The sequence below is a fragment of the Sus scrofa genome, chromosome 9 (assembly GCF_000003025.6).
Source record: "Sus scrofa isolate TJ Tabasco breed Duroc chromosome 9, Sscrofa11.1, whole genome shotgun sequence".
NCBI classification, from domain to species: domain Eukaryota; kingdom Metazoa; phylum Chordata; class Mammalia; order Artiodactyla; family Suidae; genus Sus; species Sus scrofa.
The window spans coordinates 116,181,988-116,197,247 of NC_010451.4; the positions used below are offsets into that span (position 1 = coordinate 116,181,988).

Below are 15,260 nucleotides of genomic sequence, written 5' to 3' on the forward strand. Positions count from 1 at the left end.
TAGTTGTATTTATTTTTACTTCTATTCACAAACCAAAATAGGAAGAAGTATAAAGAATAACACTTTAACAAGGGTTGGCTACTCTGCCCATGAAGATAATAGTATTCAGAGCAACTTCCCTTATAAGAACCAGGAAGGGCCTATTGGCCTTGAATGTCACTCTGGCGGGATTCAGCGAACGGCCAGCGATCCCAATGGTGGTACTTGCTGCTGCTTCACTGCCTTCCTCATTTACCTGCAGGTCAAATAAGAAACAAACTGCTACATTAGCTACTCTGCAATTCATTACAGGATGGTAAATCATCCATAGACACAGCAGTTCCTCATAGGCCTTTTGTTTTCCAGTGGAAGTATTCTTGGGTCGGGTTAGGTTCCTTCAAGAACCCTACTTTTAATCTTACTTTCATTCACTGAATATTGACATAAGCACTTATATTTGTCCAAGCTTGTGCTGAATACACAGCATAAGGGTCCAGTTAGATAATCTCAGAAATCTCAACGCATACAAGGTTATCACATTTTTGGCTTGGCATCGTTATACCTGGTATTCTACTAGATACTTAAAGATTTTGACTCAGTCAGAGCACTACGGTTGAAGTAGTTTCATGCCTGGAACTTCACAATCCCAGACATAAATATTGTAAGCAGCCACTCAGAAGCTAGTGCCTATGAAAGAAGAGGGTCCTGGAGTTCCCGTCGTGGTACAGTGGTTAACAAATCTGACTAGGAACCATGAGGTGAGGTGCGGGTTTGATCCCTGGCCTTGCTCAGTGGGTTAAGGATTCGGTGTTGCCGTGAGCTGTGGTGTAGGTCGCAGATGAGGCTTGGATCCCACATTGCTGTGGCTCTGATGTAGGCCAGTGGCTACAGCTCCGACTGGACCCCTAGCCTGGGAACCTCCATATGCCATGGGAGCAGCCCTAGAAAAGGCAAAAGACAAAAAAAAAAAAAAAAAGAAAAAAAAGAAGAGGGTCCTTTGGCTGGATGGGATGAGTGTTTCTTGGAGTAATAGGCTGAAATGATTGTATTTGAACTTGCTGACAAGCAGAACCACCTCAGGTATATAGGGAGATACTGTTAGAAAGTTTTTTACTTGGGGACCCAGAATATCACTAAAACTCTGCCCTTGCCTCTAATGAAAGCAGTTTAGATCCCGGAGCTTTGAGGAGCTAGTTGATGATGTTCTCTCTCCTTCCTTCCTGACCAGCTCTCCCTTCTACCTGCACTGTCTGTCTCATGATCATGCTGAATGGCACTGAATGTATGAGCAGACTAGGATCCTTTTATTCAAACCAGATTATGGTTTTTAATGGCTTCTCAGGAGATCTACAATCATTTGGGGTCCTGTGTATTGGATTCCCAAGAGCTATGGAGGAACCCTGTGTTATTGTTTAGTGGGCGTTTTGTTTTTCCTTCCAAAACCATTAATCCAGTCCTCATGTAAAATCTCATGTTCTGATGTCAGTATCTTTAAGATATATCCCTCTACTCCTGCTTTTGTCCTGCCATCTATTGTCCTGCGGATTATGTTCCTATATTGAGGATTTTGTTGCCTAGCCTATAGCCTGTCTACCCTAACTCCTGCTATTTTTTGACCTAGATAATTAAAATATTTTGGTAGGAGACCCATTTAGTACCCTAACCTCACATTTATTTCATCTCATTAAACCAGTGAGCATTACCTTCACCTAAGCAAACCAGTCCCATCTACACTGTGAACATGCCATCTCTCAGAACAGGTCTATCTTTTTTTTTTTTTTTTTTTTTGGCTGCGCCCATGGCATGCAGAAGTTCCAGGCCAGGGATCAAACCCAACCCACGGGAGTGACAATGTTGGATCCTTAACCTCTTGGCCACCAGGGAACTTTGAAATTATAATTACATTATCTTCACTGAGACTATAAATTACTTTGTTTTTTTTAAGCTATCACATTTCCTCACTCTCATTTCAATTACTCTGACTTCCTCCTGTCCCTTGATGCTTCCACTTTCTTCCTAACTACTTATTTCCCACTGAGCTTAGACTTTGCAACTGTATTTACTAGCACCATGCTCTGAAGCCTTTCTCTTTGAACCACAATCTTCTTTCTTTGCAATTTCCTCAATCCTGTGACCTTCTCTAACATTGGCCCATCGCATTTCCCTCCCAGCCTGCTTCTCCCAAAGAACAGTCTACAAAAGTGGTTCCCAAAGCTGGTTGTCCATCTAAATTCTTTGAGGAGCTTGGTAAATATACAGATTCTCAGGCTCCATCCTGTGTAAGCTCCCCAGATAGCTAATACTTTTGACCCATGGTTCAGTATTTGTTTGAGCCAGAAGTTCTACAGGCTTTACACAGCTATTACTCTAGCAAAGGTTTCCATGGGCATCTTAATTGGGGCAATACTAGGTTAAGCCATATTGAACCATTTTCTTCACTGTGGAACTTCCCAGACTTCAATACACTCATGTGCACTGATTCTTGTAAATTTCCCAAGAAGAGGATACACATTTATTTGACCATTAACTTCTTGTTATCTGCAGTGTAGTCTAGAGCTCTAGTTTTCTGGAACACACTTTAGGGCATGATTTACACTCACCAGCTCCCCTTCCTTACCTTCCATCTGCTCCTCAACCATTACAATTAAGCATATGTCCCCACTATGCAGTCCAAATTCCTCAGGAAAAGTCACTGTGGTTAGTCTTTAATCTTCCTACTAGATGCTTTCCATTTTCTTAAAAGTGCCTTCCTGTGTTTCCATGAGCTCGTCCTCTCCTGGTTTTCCTCCTCTGGACTCCTTTGCTGGCTGCTTTTCCTGTGTCACCTTCCCCTTAATGTGTGTGTTCCTACCTGACCTGCTTCAGGAGAGGTAGCAGGATGGAAGGTGAAACAATCAGACCATGAGGGCTTAAGCCAGGGCTATACTGTAGCAGGCCTCATGGAGGAGGGTGCTACAGATTTGAGGTTTGAAGAAGACTGGAGACATGCCTTTTTCCACAGTTGTCTCCTACTGTCCTAACATCTGCTGTCTGTACTGTAAGAGCCAGTGGGGGAAGAACTCCAAAGTTACTAATCACATGAAGCGCTGATGTACTGAATAATAAAGCAAATGGGAATAAAAAAGCAGCATGAGAGGAGAGAGTGAAGAGAAGCATACTCACCTCAAGAAATGCCTTATGAAATGCATCTGAGACATAGAGGTCATCCCGGCCTTCTGCAACAATACCTAGAGGGAAACCAGAGAAGGCAATGTAAAATGGGAGAGTTGGCTTCAACCCACAGAAAGGAATTCAGTTTAAATAAAGAGGTTCTCGGAGTTCCCGTCGTGGCACAGTGGTTAATGAATCCGACTAGGAACCATGAGGTTGCGGGTTCCATCCCTGGCCTTGCTCAGTGGGTTAAGGATCTGGCATTGGCACGAGCTGTGGTGTAGGTCGCAGATGCGGCTTGGATCTGGATGCTGTGTTGTTGTGGCTCTGGTGTAGGCTGGCAGCTGTAGCTCCGATTGGACCCCTAGCCTGGGAACCTCCATATGCTGTGGGTGCGGCCCTAAAAAGACAAAAGGCAAAGGAAGGAAGGAAGGAAGGAAGAAGAAAGAAAGAAAGAAAGAAAGAGGTTCTTTGGGGATTTTTGAAAAATGGAATGAAATCCTGGACCCTCACCTAATGACACCCTCAAAATAAATACATGTTAGAAGTATTAAAGTACTTTGGGCTTATTCAGCCTGGCTCCTGTGTTTTTTGTTTTGTTTTGTTTTTTGGTCTTTTTAGGGCTACACCTGTGACATATGGAGGTTCCCAGGCTGGGGCTGAATCACAGCTGCAGGTACAGTCCCATAACCGCAGCTGCAGCAACACCAGATCCGAGCTGTATCTGCAACTCCTGTGAATTTAATCTCATGCTTGAGCTCATGGAGGTATTGGCGGGGCGTGGGACAGGGATTCTGTTCTTAAAGAAACTCACTCCATCTAGCAGGAATGTCTTTCCAGTTTGGCAACACTTTTAAGAAAGAGAGTGGTTTTCAGACCCAGTTTAAAGATAGCCCATTAAAGGTAAATCCAATTAACTAACACTGTAAACTTCTTTTTAAAAAAGAGATATTTTAATGCATACTGTTTTTTTCCTTCCTGCACCTGCAGCATGTAAAAAGTTCCCAGGCCAGGGATCAAACCTGAGCCACAGTAGTGACCCAGGCCACAGTGGACGATGCTGGACCCTTAACCCTCTGAGTCACCAGGGAACTCCAGTGTAGACTTTTAAAGGATGGTGGGTTGGAGGAACCAAACTGACTTAACACAATTACTGAAGTATCAAAACTGAGAAGGGGTTAGCTGTATCTGTCCATGTGACCTTAGAAAACACATGAAGCCTTTGGAGTATCAGGTAAAAGGCTGTTAAATATCATCTGTGCCTATTATGTGGGACCCGCATGTCCCTAGTCTTAATTATATCTGTCTCTTTGTTCAAAATTTTCCAATCCCTTTTCAAGTTCTTCTCTACCTGGTCCCATCAGTTACACACTCAGGGGGTTCCAGTGCCAGGTGGGCCCATGGAGATCCAAGAGCCAACTCCCTCTTTTATAGAAGAGAAAAACTGAGATCTTGAGAGGGAAGGGATTCCCCTCAGTTAGCAGTGGGACTGGGATTAGAATCCAGGTGTCCTGACTCATCTTTTCTACTCTTTCTCCATCTCTTCTGCCTTTGGTCAGACCACTTTGAGGGCAGAGAGAGGAGCAGAGTCCTTTCTGCACTCACCTGGAAGCTTGGCCTTCTCAGGGATGAACAGGTCCTCAAGGCCCATGTCTTGCAGCCGCTCCTTCACGCTGAAGCTGTCCTCTATGCGGAAGCGGGGCATGTGGACCACCAGCAGGGTGTCTGCCAGCTCGTCTAGCCACTCCTGCAGCACCTCCGGGGTGAGTTCCTGCTCCACCTTGGCCAGGCTCTTCTCGAGCTTGGGCAGGATGAGCACCATGGTGATGTCATCACCCTTGAAGGGCAACTCGAGCACCTGGGTGCCTTCTGCTACACGCCGGTAACGAAACTTGCTTTCCTGATACATCATGGATACTGAACACGACTCCCCATTAGCCTTGTAGAAAAGTTCCTTCCTTGTGTTCTCAGAGCTGAACTTTGACTTCCACCGGCCCTGGAAGAAGACACAAGGTGGGAGAATCACAAAGCAAGAAGACCGAAAACATCCATAGGAGAATACTGACATGGAAAATATTCACGTTATTTTATTACATTAATATGTAAGTATAATTATTAGGAACAAAGACTAGAAAGGGTTGACAATGATTGTGTCTGACTAATAGAATTTTTTTTTCTGTGAACTTTTCTGTTTTTCCCAGACTTTTAGGAGTGATTATTTGCTTTTGTAACAAGAAAAACAAAAACTAAAAACAAGAACAACCTATTGGCTTCTTCGAAAGTCTCTTGGGGAGTTTAAATCTAATTGCCTTTTTCCTTCTGCCTCCTACCAGCCTCTTCCTGAAAGGCCATCCTCCAAAATGAGAGGCTCTGCCCCTGATGAATAAAGCCAGACACTGGTAATAACCCCAGGGGGTCATCTGGGAGTCCAGCCATGCAGAGGGTGAGTCATAGCTAACTTCATGTTCAAAGATGGAGGGGATACAAGACACTCCTTTGGCATTTCTGAGTTGTAATTATCATTCCTTGTTATCTTTTGGCTCTTCAATTTTGGGACAAGTCATTTAGCCCGAGTGGATGTTTTCCATCTATAAAATTAGGAGTTGGTTATCACTGATATTTGTAGGATGTTTACTATATGCCAGGTACCACTCTAAGCATTTTATGTGCATTAATTTACTCAATCCCTTCAGTGATCCTGTGAGATAGATGTGTCATCACTACCATTTTATAGATACAGAAATTGGGGCATAGAAAGGGCTGAAGGAACTTGTTCGAGTTTGCAGTCAGAAGTAGAAGAGTCAGAATTTAAACTAACCTGTCTGGTCCAGTTTCTCACTTGTGATGTTGTGAGGATCCAGAGGACTAATAAATAGTAAAGTGTTCCGTAAACTGTAAGGGGCAATACAATATTGTGGAAACGTAACTTAATCCACTCTTGGGGCAAAAGGACCCCCAAACAACAGGGTGACTGGCAATAGCACTGACTGGCTAACCCCTTGGGCCCTGTGGGGGGAGAAAAATCCATCTGGAGCATGACCCAGGATGGGCAAATGTGTCATAATTCAGCTGTGTTAAGCTGGCGGCCCTCCTGAGTATCAATGGTCTATTTATTCCCAGGACCCACTAGAGCATCCTCCTCCCTAAAGGTAATCAAGTTGGGACAATCTTTAGAACTCTTCTCTCCCTGAGGAAGACAAGGCTATCTGCATGATCATATCACAAGGCCTCTGCCAAATTTGAGGTTAGTCTGGTACCAGGGGGTTCAGAAGCTTCAGGCAAGAGGAATTTTGAGTCACTGAAGAAGATGTTCTAGATGATGGAAAAAATCTCATTACTGAGGATTGTCTACAGACTCTGTCATTTTATTCCACTTCTCAAAACGGAGTTAGTAGAGGTTGTCACAAATAGATGAGACTTTATTACCACACACGCCTTGCTCCTGGGCATGTTGGGTTTGTGAGTGTGAACGCTCTGCCTTGGGCCCAAAGACACTACCAGGCCCCTTTGGACCTCAGCACAGCAGCCACAGCCCTAGACATGGCTCTAGACTCAGCAGATTTGTATTTCTGCCCAGACCATGCATGTACCATTCCTCAAAAAGATCTACCTACACATGCCCAGTGGTATGAAAGAGGATGAGCTGGAGGGAAAGAAGTCATCCCAGAGGTCTCTCCAGAGCCACTCTGAATACCTTAAAGTAAATGGTGTTGACCAGCACCAGCACAGTGAGCTCGTTGATGGCTTCTGGGGGAATGACATCAGTGATACGCCCTTCAGTCTTGTTGGACACCCATTGGTTGATGATCCCTCTGGACTGCTCTGCATTTTCCTGAGGAGAACAGGAAACAAACCTACCCAACTGTGCTGTTTGATTGGCTTCTCCACTTCCCTGCGCAACACTTAATTTTGTTCATCATCCCCCCTCCCTTTCCCACCATTTGGTTAAGCCATCCCTCGAACCCACACTGGGGAAACCTCACAAATCTAGTATAGTGTCATAGATCTACCATACAGTTAATAAATATTAACAGAAGAAAGAGAAGAAAAGAAGAAGAGGAAGAAAGAAAGGAGAAAATAGTCTGGGGAAAAAAACCCACAAAACATTGTCTTCTCTGATTTTGAAAACCTAAACTCTTCATGAGATGTGTTCTATGGAAAGTTAACGAGAGCTGCAAGGGTTGGGGTGGGGACAGGTGTGGTCAAAAAAGTTTGAGAAATGATGACTGAATAAAGTTTGTAGACTTGGAGTCCCTGTTGTGGCTCAGTGGTTAATGAACCCAACTAGTATCCATGAAGACACAGGTTCGATCCTTGGACTCACTCATTGGGTTAAGGATCTGGCATTGCCGTGAGCTGTGGTGTAGGTCACAGACACAGCCCAGATCCCGTGTTGCTGTGGCTCTGGCATAGGCCTGCGGCTACAGCTCTGACTGGACCCCTAGCCTGGGAACCTCCATATGCTGCGGGTGTGGCCCTAAAAAGATAAAAAACAAACAAACCCAAAAAACCAAACCGAAACAAAGTTAGTAGACTTTTTTGTCTCAGGACTTGTATACAACTTTTTAGAGCAGCCTCTACAACCCATAGATATTATCGATGTCCCAGGTTTCACACAAGAATAAGTACTCCAGTGGTTTGACTTATAGTAAGACCTCCACCTGCCTCCAACTAGCATAGCAGTATTAATTTGGATCCTGCTTCTCTATCTCTTCAATTTCGAGTGGAGAGGAAAAACTTGGAGGTAAGGGATGACATCTGCAACTCACCTTGAAGTCCAGGGGCTGGAGCTTGGCTCCATATACCACCTCACTGATTTCCTGGTAGGTCTCATTGAAGGTAAGGGATTTGTCTCCAAAAAGGCGGTTGGCTGACACCAACTCAGAGGACTTGTTGGCTTTTCGATAGAGTCGGCAGTTCAGTTTGGCAAAGAAAAAGTGGACCTGATCAGATGTTTTCTCAGAGATGGTATCAAACTTAAACACCTGTGGAAGCCAAAAGAAAATGGTGGTGGGTCTGGTGGGGCAGCCTGACCAACGTGGGTGCTGAGCATGCCCAGTCAGCCCCTGACCAATAGTTGTGGGTTCCTTCAAACACAGTGCCTGACACAGCAAATATGCTCAGCTTATGTTTTCTAAATGAATAAATGGATAAAAGAAGAATAAAGAGTAGAAAGGGAAAAAGAAACACAAGGAGACTGGGATCCCACCCAAAGTCTCTGCAGGGCTCTAGACCAACACATAAATGTTCTCGTGGATGTTCAGCAGGATGTTAGGCAGAAGGGCACTGGGTCGTACCTCCATCAGCTGCTTGAGGGTGTTGTCACAGGCACCCAGCTTGGTCATAGCAAAAGCTGTGGAGATACTCAGGGGTGACAGGAAAATGTTGTCATTGTCATTCTTGGAGTCTGCCAAGTGCTGATAGAAGATGGTGGCAAAGTGGGAATTGGCCTTGGACAGTTCCCAGACCCGCCGGTTGGTGGCCTCAGGGATCTTCTGCTCTGAGCCCTCGCCCTCAGTGGCCTTCTTCTCTGGGGAACGGTAAATGCACATGGGATTCACGGGAATGTCCCGAGGCTTGGCTGTGCAGATGTCCTCCACAGGGCTCCAATGACAGGTCACACAGCCCCAGAGGCCAATAATCAGCAAGGAGAGAAGACACTCCCTCCTACAGGGGACAGAAGGTTGAGTTAAGCTAGGTTGAGAAGTCCCCTCGCCCACAGCCCACCACAATTTTGCACCAGTAAAGCACAGACTACCACCCAACCCGGCATGGCCAGGAAGATGGCCAAAACCTTTGAAAAGAAAGAGAGTCCAGGACAAGTCCAGTCCTGTATTCCTACAAGTGGATAGTTCCAGTTACCTGGACATAGTTATGTTGAAATTAGAGTCAACTATTGAAGCAACTGATGTTATTAGAAGTATTGTGTAGTTCCTGCTGTGGCTCAGCAGGTTAAGAACCCAACATAGTGTCTGTGAGGATGTAGGTTCAATCTCTGACCTTGCTCAGTGGGTTAAGGATCCAGCATTGATGCAAGCTGTGGTGTAGGTCACAGATGCAGCTCGGATCTGGTGTTGCTGTGGCGGTGACATAGGCCGGCAGCTGTACCTCTGATTTAACCCCTAGATCAGGAATTTCTGTATGCCACAGGTACAGCCATAGAAAAAAAGAAATATTGTGTGCCCAAGGCCTCATGCTGAGAGAAATAAAGAATGCAAAGCTTCCAATTGGTGAGATGGACCGTGCACATGTGAAAAATGGCAGGGAATTTTAGTGTCTAATGTATACTTAGGGCAGTTGGAGGAGCCATTAACAGAAGCTGTTTAGGGGAGACCTCAGAAATGGATGGCTTTTAATCTGGATGTTAAAGGATTGGGGGATTTTGACTGATATAGTAGAGGGATTTCAGCAACACAAGAGGGCTAAAAAGGAATAAATGGGGCAAAAGCACAATCTGTGTACTGAAAATGCCCAAATCTCTAGCTCTAACCCTTCCACTGAACGCCAGACTGATTGTTTCCTGGACAGTTCAACCTGGAGGTCCTGCAGGTTCCCTAGTGAAATATGAGCAAACTAAACTCACAATCCTCACCCACACATCTCCTTTTGTGTCCCCCAATTCAGCAGACAGACCCTCAGGTACCCTGTCATCCAATCCAGAAATCTGATAGCCACCCAGCACTCCTCCTCTCACCTTTCTCATTAGTCGGACCCTAGATTCTATGCACTCTGTGTCCTGGCTCTCTCACTGCTTTAGTTCAGGCCTTTATCATTTTCTGATGCCTGGAAATTTTAATCCAACTTGTGCTAAGATAAGTGAAACTCATCTCACTTTTTAAAAAATAAGATCATGAGATTGACACACTAGGGGAATTGAGACACCCAATTAAGTAAACCAAAAGATAAATACTACTCTCTTGTAGTATTTTTGTAGATGAGACATGAAGGGGCCAGGAGCTTCTCCGCCTGACTTGGGGCCCCTAGGTCTAGAGAAGGGAGGGTGAATGTGGGCACTGAATCTTCTCAATCTTCCCATGGCAGAAAAAGACAGGCATGTAGTGCTGGAAGGACTGTCCAAGGTGGTCTGTTGGGCAAGTGTGGTCTGCTGGGCAAGTGTGGCTGGAAGCTAGGAGGTACTTGATGTCTTGCATGATCTGAGCTCAACTCTGTGGCCCTTTTAAGAACAGAAGCACAGAGTGGGAGAGTGGAGGCACTGAGGGAGCTATGGAAGGCAGGGTGATGGAGCAGAGAGAACTTTGCCATTCCTCTCTCCAGCTGCTTGTCTGTGTTTCCCATTTTGTCCCTCAGCTACATGTGGAAATACAAGTGGAGGCCGAAGGGGCCCTGGGAGCTCTGTTAACCACACAGAAATACCAAGGTGGTCAAGCCACAGACTCATTTCTAGCTTCCTGTAAAAAGATCAAGAAGGGAAGGTGCCTGGTGTTGAGGGCTGCAGCTCTTTGTCTAAGGTCACTGAGACCTTGGGTGGGGGCGGGGGTGGTGGTGATGGGAATGGGGGGAGACAGGGCAGGCAAGGGGGAATCAAGTGGGAGGAGGAGCAAAAAGGGAGTTAGGAGGCCCTAACAGATTAAATTTGCCTTCTTTTCAGATGTATGGCAGGCCCAGGAGTTCCCCTTAGAGTATCTCCTGGACTGCTGTGAGGGCTGGCACTGATGCAGCATCTTTGTACGAGGGAAGACATCCCTTTTGTTTCTTGGGTTAAGAATCCAAGGTGTGGCTTAGAGAAAGGCCTTACCCAAGAGGGGGATGGGAGGGAGGGTGGTTGGAATGACGTCTTGCAAACAAGTCTTTGATTATAACTACCAGGGAGAGGGCCTGGTCTCAAAGGTGTCGAGGTCATCCTGATGAGTCCCTAGAGGTCAGAAAACCCACTGAGGGCATGCAAAAGGAAAGCTCACCCCTCTTACCTTTTTCTAGCAGCTACAGTTCCTATCCCACTGGAAAACATGGTCGCTAATCTTCCACAGGTCTGGGCGAGTGGAGATAGTGTGGTCTGAGGCAATCCCTCTGAACTGGTTCTTTCATCTAAATCTGACTGAGGTTCCAGAGGCTCAGGTGGGGGAAGGAGCTGGTGAGGAGGGGAGAACTGAGGTCAAAGGCTGATGACCAGCTCCTGGGGTTAAGCAAAGTGTGCACCCAGTGTTGTTTAATAAGTAGAGAAGTTTTAAAGTTCAGTCAGGTCCAGAGAAAAAAGGCCTACCTTTCTTACTCAAGACTCTGTCACTCTCCTGTTCATCTTTATAGAAAAGCAAAAGGAGGACATGTTCACAAATTCAAACTTAAAAAATACCTAACTGAGGAGAACTTGGTCTGTAGGAAATTTTTTTCATGGTTAACTAAACCAGGAGGTAGAAAATAGTGTATTTTCTCTATAAATAAGCAAACAGAATGCATTACATTTTTAAATGTTTGCTGTTATATTTACTTATTTGGTTATTGGGGAGGTGAAGGGAATTCAAACTAATGGAAATAAAAATCAGAGTTATTTTTATTTCCATCTTCCTAAATAGCCAAAAACAGTATCACAAGGATTGTCGCAACTGTATTCACAGGATACACGTATGGTGCCTTCTCTATGATTAGAGACTCCTTGAAGATGGTATAGTCATAGGAGTTCTAAAGAGTTTCTCTACTCATTAGACAGGAAACTTCTACCTGGACTGAAGTTCTGTCTAAGTTCTTAGCTTATTTAGACCCTGGATACCTTGAGGGCCTCATGTACAGTACGAACAGTTAGGAGGAACAGTCCTAAAAAGCCCCAGAATGGTCAGAGGCTCCTTGTCACTCTGGATTAAGGACAATTGTAAAGTTTCCTGTCCAACCACTTGTGTTCTGCAGTCACAAGAGTATTACCTGAGTCAGCACGCACTGTTCTAGGGGCTGGGAGCTCCAGTCAGAAAGACATGAAGCAGTGATTTTATATATATGTGTGTGTGTGTGTGTGTGTGTGTGTGTGTGTGTGTGTGTGTGTGTGTGTGTGTGTGTGTGTGTGTGTGTGTGTGTATATATAATTTAAATATATATGTAAAATCTGTAACACATCAGTGAGTTGTTAACAAGAGCCACAGAGAAAAATACAACAGGGCAAGGGAAAAGAAAGTGATGGGAGGTGGTAAAAAGGTTACTGTTTTAGAAAGGGGTGGCAGGGAGTTCCCTGGAGGCCTAGCAGTTAAGAGCCTGGTGGGGCTTGGGTTCAATCCCTGACCTTGGCCCAGGAACTTCCACATACTATGGAGATGTGGCCAAAACAAGGGGGGGGAGGGGTTAGGAAAAGCCTCCTTAATGAATTGACATTAAGGGATCAGGAGAAAATGAGGGAGGGAGCCACATAAATATCTCAGGAAAAGCTTTCCATGTAGAAGAAATAGGAAATACAAAGATCTTGGAGTGAGAATATGCAGTTCAGACCTATTATTCCAGCTTGAAAAAGTTGTGAGACTTGCGCCTTGACCTTCAGGAAAGCAGATGAGGGGACCCTGAACAAGGTGTAAAGGAGGTCTGGTGAACACCTGTGGGGAAAGAGATAGAGGTGCAGATACCACCTGGCCAGGTAGTGAAGAACTGTACATCAGGGGTTGGGTTGAATTTTTTTTTTCATTCATTCATTGAACCATATGATCATTTAATTAGGAAACATTTAATAAATACTTGAGGATATAAAGATGACTTTGCTCTCAAGGAGCTCCTCGCTTCATAGACCCCAGGCATGGAGATAAGTATCCCAATCAATGCTACTGGTCTTCCGACTACAGTATGTATAGAGGAAGGGCAGACAGGTGGGTGCAAAAGAAGGGGAAGATCAAGAGGTAGAAGTGTTGTGATAAATTTGCAAGACTTGAGATTTAAAATCTTTTCTTTCTTTTTTTTTCCTTTTAGGGCTGCACCCGTGGCATAAGGAGGTCCCCAGGCTAGGGGTCTAATTGGAGCTGCAGCCACTGGCCTATGCCACAGCTACAGCAACACCAGATCCGAGCTGCATCTGCGACCTACACCACAGCTCATGGAAATGCCAGATCCTTAACCCACTGAGTGAGGCCAGGGATCGAACCTGCAACCTCATGGTTTCTAGTCAGATTTGTTTCCGCTGTGCCATGACGGGAACTCCTAAAATCTTATTTTAAAATAAACTTAGAGTAATAGAAAAGTTGCAAAAATAATACAAAATATTCTTGTATACATTCATCTAGACTCCCCAAATGTTCACATTAACATTTTATCACAATTGCTTTTTGCTTTGCTTTTCATATTTGATTCTTTATTACTTTTTTGTACTGTTTAAGAGTAATTTGCAGATATAATGCCCTTTTACCCCTACATAGTGTGAGGTTCCTAAAAACAAGGACATCCCCTTAGATAACTGCTGTAGAAGATCAAAGATGGGAAATTGACTGTGATATAGTACCATTTTCAAATCCATAAATCTTAGTCTAAATTTACCAGTTGTTATCCCACTAATGTTCTTTATTGTAGTGGTCCTCCAAGTTTTTGGTCCCAGGATCTCTTTATAGTCTTCTAAATAACGTCTAAATATTATTATTTAAATAGTTTGTATTAAAATAGTTTTGACTTCATGCACACACTGAAAGGTTTTGGGAATCTCCTGGGGTCCCTAGATCATACTCTGGGAAACACCGAAAAACTTTTTTTTTTCCCTATTTCTTGGTCTAGAATCACACATTGCATTTAATTGTCATCTGTTTGGTCTCCTCTAGTTTGAAATAGTTGCTCTCTTCGTCTTTCATAACTATGGCATTTTTTTAAGCATACGGGCCAGTTATTTTTTGAGGAGTGGCTCTCAATTTGTATATATCTGAGGTTTCCTCAGTTTTAGATTCATGTTATAATTTTTGGGGGTAGGAATACCACAGAAATATTGTGCCCTTCTCAGTGCATTACATCAAGAGACATGTAATGTCAATTTGTCCCATTTCTGTAGATGTTATTTTTTTTCTTGTGTTTTAGGGCCGCACCTGTGGCTTATGGAAGTTCCCAGGCTAGGGGTTGAATTGGAGCTACAGCTGCAGGCCTACACCACAGCCATAGCAATGCATGTCTGTGACCTACACCACAGCTTGTGGCAATGCTGGATCCTTAACCCAGGACCCACATCCTCATGGATACTAGTTGGATTCATTACCAGTGAGCCACAACGGGAACTCCCTCTTCCTTAAGATTTTTAAAGCACTGGTCTTTTCCTGTTTTTCCCATCTGATTTCCTAAAAAGGATTATCACAGAAACCATTAGAATTTAAAGACACGAACTACGTTAGGCAATGCATTCTCTTGCTAGGATATGAGGAAATAGGCCCTTTCACCCATTGCTGGTTGGAATGCAGAATGCTACAACTCTTTGAAGGGAAATTTGGCAATCCAACATGATAAATGAGTTGACCCTTTGAGCTGGAAATCCCCCTTCAGTGTACCCTACAGCCATACTTGCATAGGTATAAAGGAGGTCACGAACTGTAATTTGATTTGTCTGTTTTGGCCATGGCATGGGATGTGGGATCTGTTTCCAGACCAGGGATTGAACCCAAGCTGCAGCAGTAAAAGTACCGAATCCGAACCACTGGATGACTAGGGAACTCCCAATTGTAACCTGATTTGTAATAGCAAAAGATTAGAAACAACTTGCATCTACAGGGGACTGAATGAAGCTGTTCTCTGTGTACTGATATGGAAGGATCTCTAGGATCTTGACGTAGAAAAAAGTAAGCTGCAGAGCAGTGTTTATAGTATGCTACCTTTTGTATCACAAAGTAGGGATAATGGGGTAGTGTGGACGGACAGGGGTGGGAGTAAGATTTGCCAATATGTACCTTCTTATTTAATTTTCTTTTTCTTTTTTTTTTTTTTTTTGTCTTTTGTCTGTTGTTGTTGTTGTGGTTGTTGTTGTTGCTGCTATTTCTTGGGCCGATCCCAGGGCATATGGAGATTCCCAGGCTAGGGGTCGAATCAGAGCTGTAGCCACCAGCCTACGCCAGAGCCACAGCAACGCGGGATCCGAGCCGCGTCTGCAACCTACACCACAGCTCACGGCAATGCCGGATCGTTAACCCACTGAGCAAGGGCAGGGACCGAACCCGCAACCTCATGGTTCCTAGTCGGAT

General features: G+C 44.4%; 1 protein-coding gene and 1 long non-coding RNA gene across 2 annotated transcripts in view; one reads left to right on the forward strand and one right to left on the reverse strand.

Moving 5' to 3' along the window:
• On the reverse strand, positions 1-11,113 carry SERPINC1 (serpin family C member 1). The gene is given in 7 exon segments (NM_001129958.1): positions 1-235; positions 3,142-3,206; positions 4,735-5,125; positions 6,824-6,961; positions 7,899-8,114; positions 8,427-8,796; positions 11,058-11,113. Coding segments are annotated over 7 exon segments (1,392 nt in total). The 5' UTR covers positions 11,099-11,113; the 3' UTR covers positions 1-64.
• LOC110255512 overlaps positions 5,132-15,260 on the forward strand; it is a 17,858-nt gene continuing 7,729 nt past the window's right edge. Inside the window, exon 1 of the long non-coding RNA XR_002335928.1 lies at positions 5,132-5,572. This is a non-coding gene — a long non-coding RNA (uncharacterized LOC110255512). The remainder of the gene's footprint in view (positions 5,573-15,260) is intronic.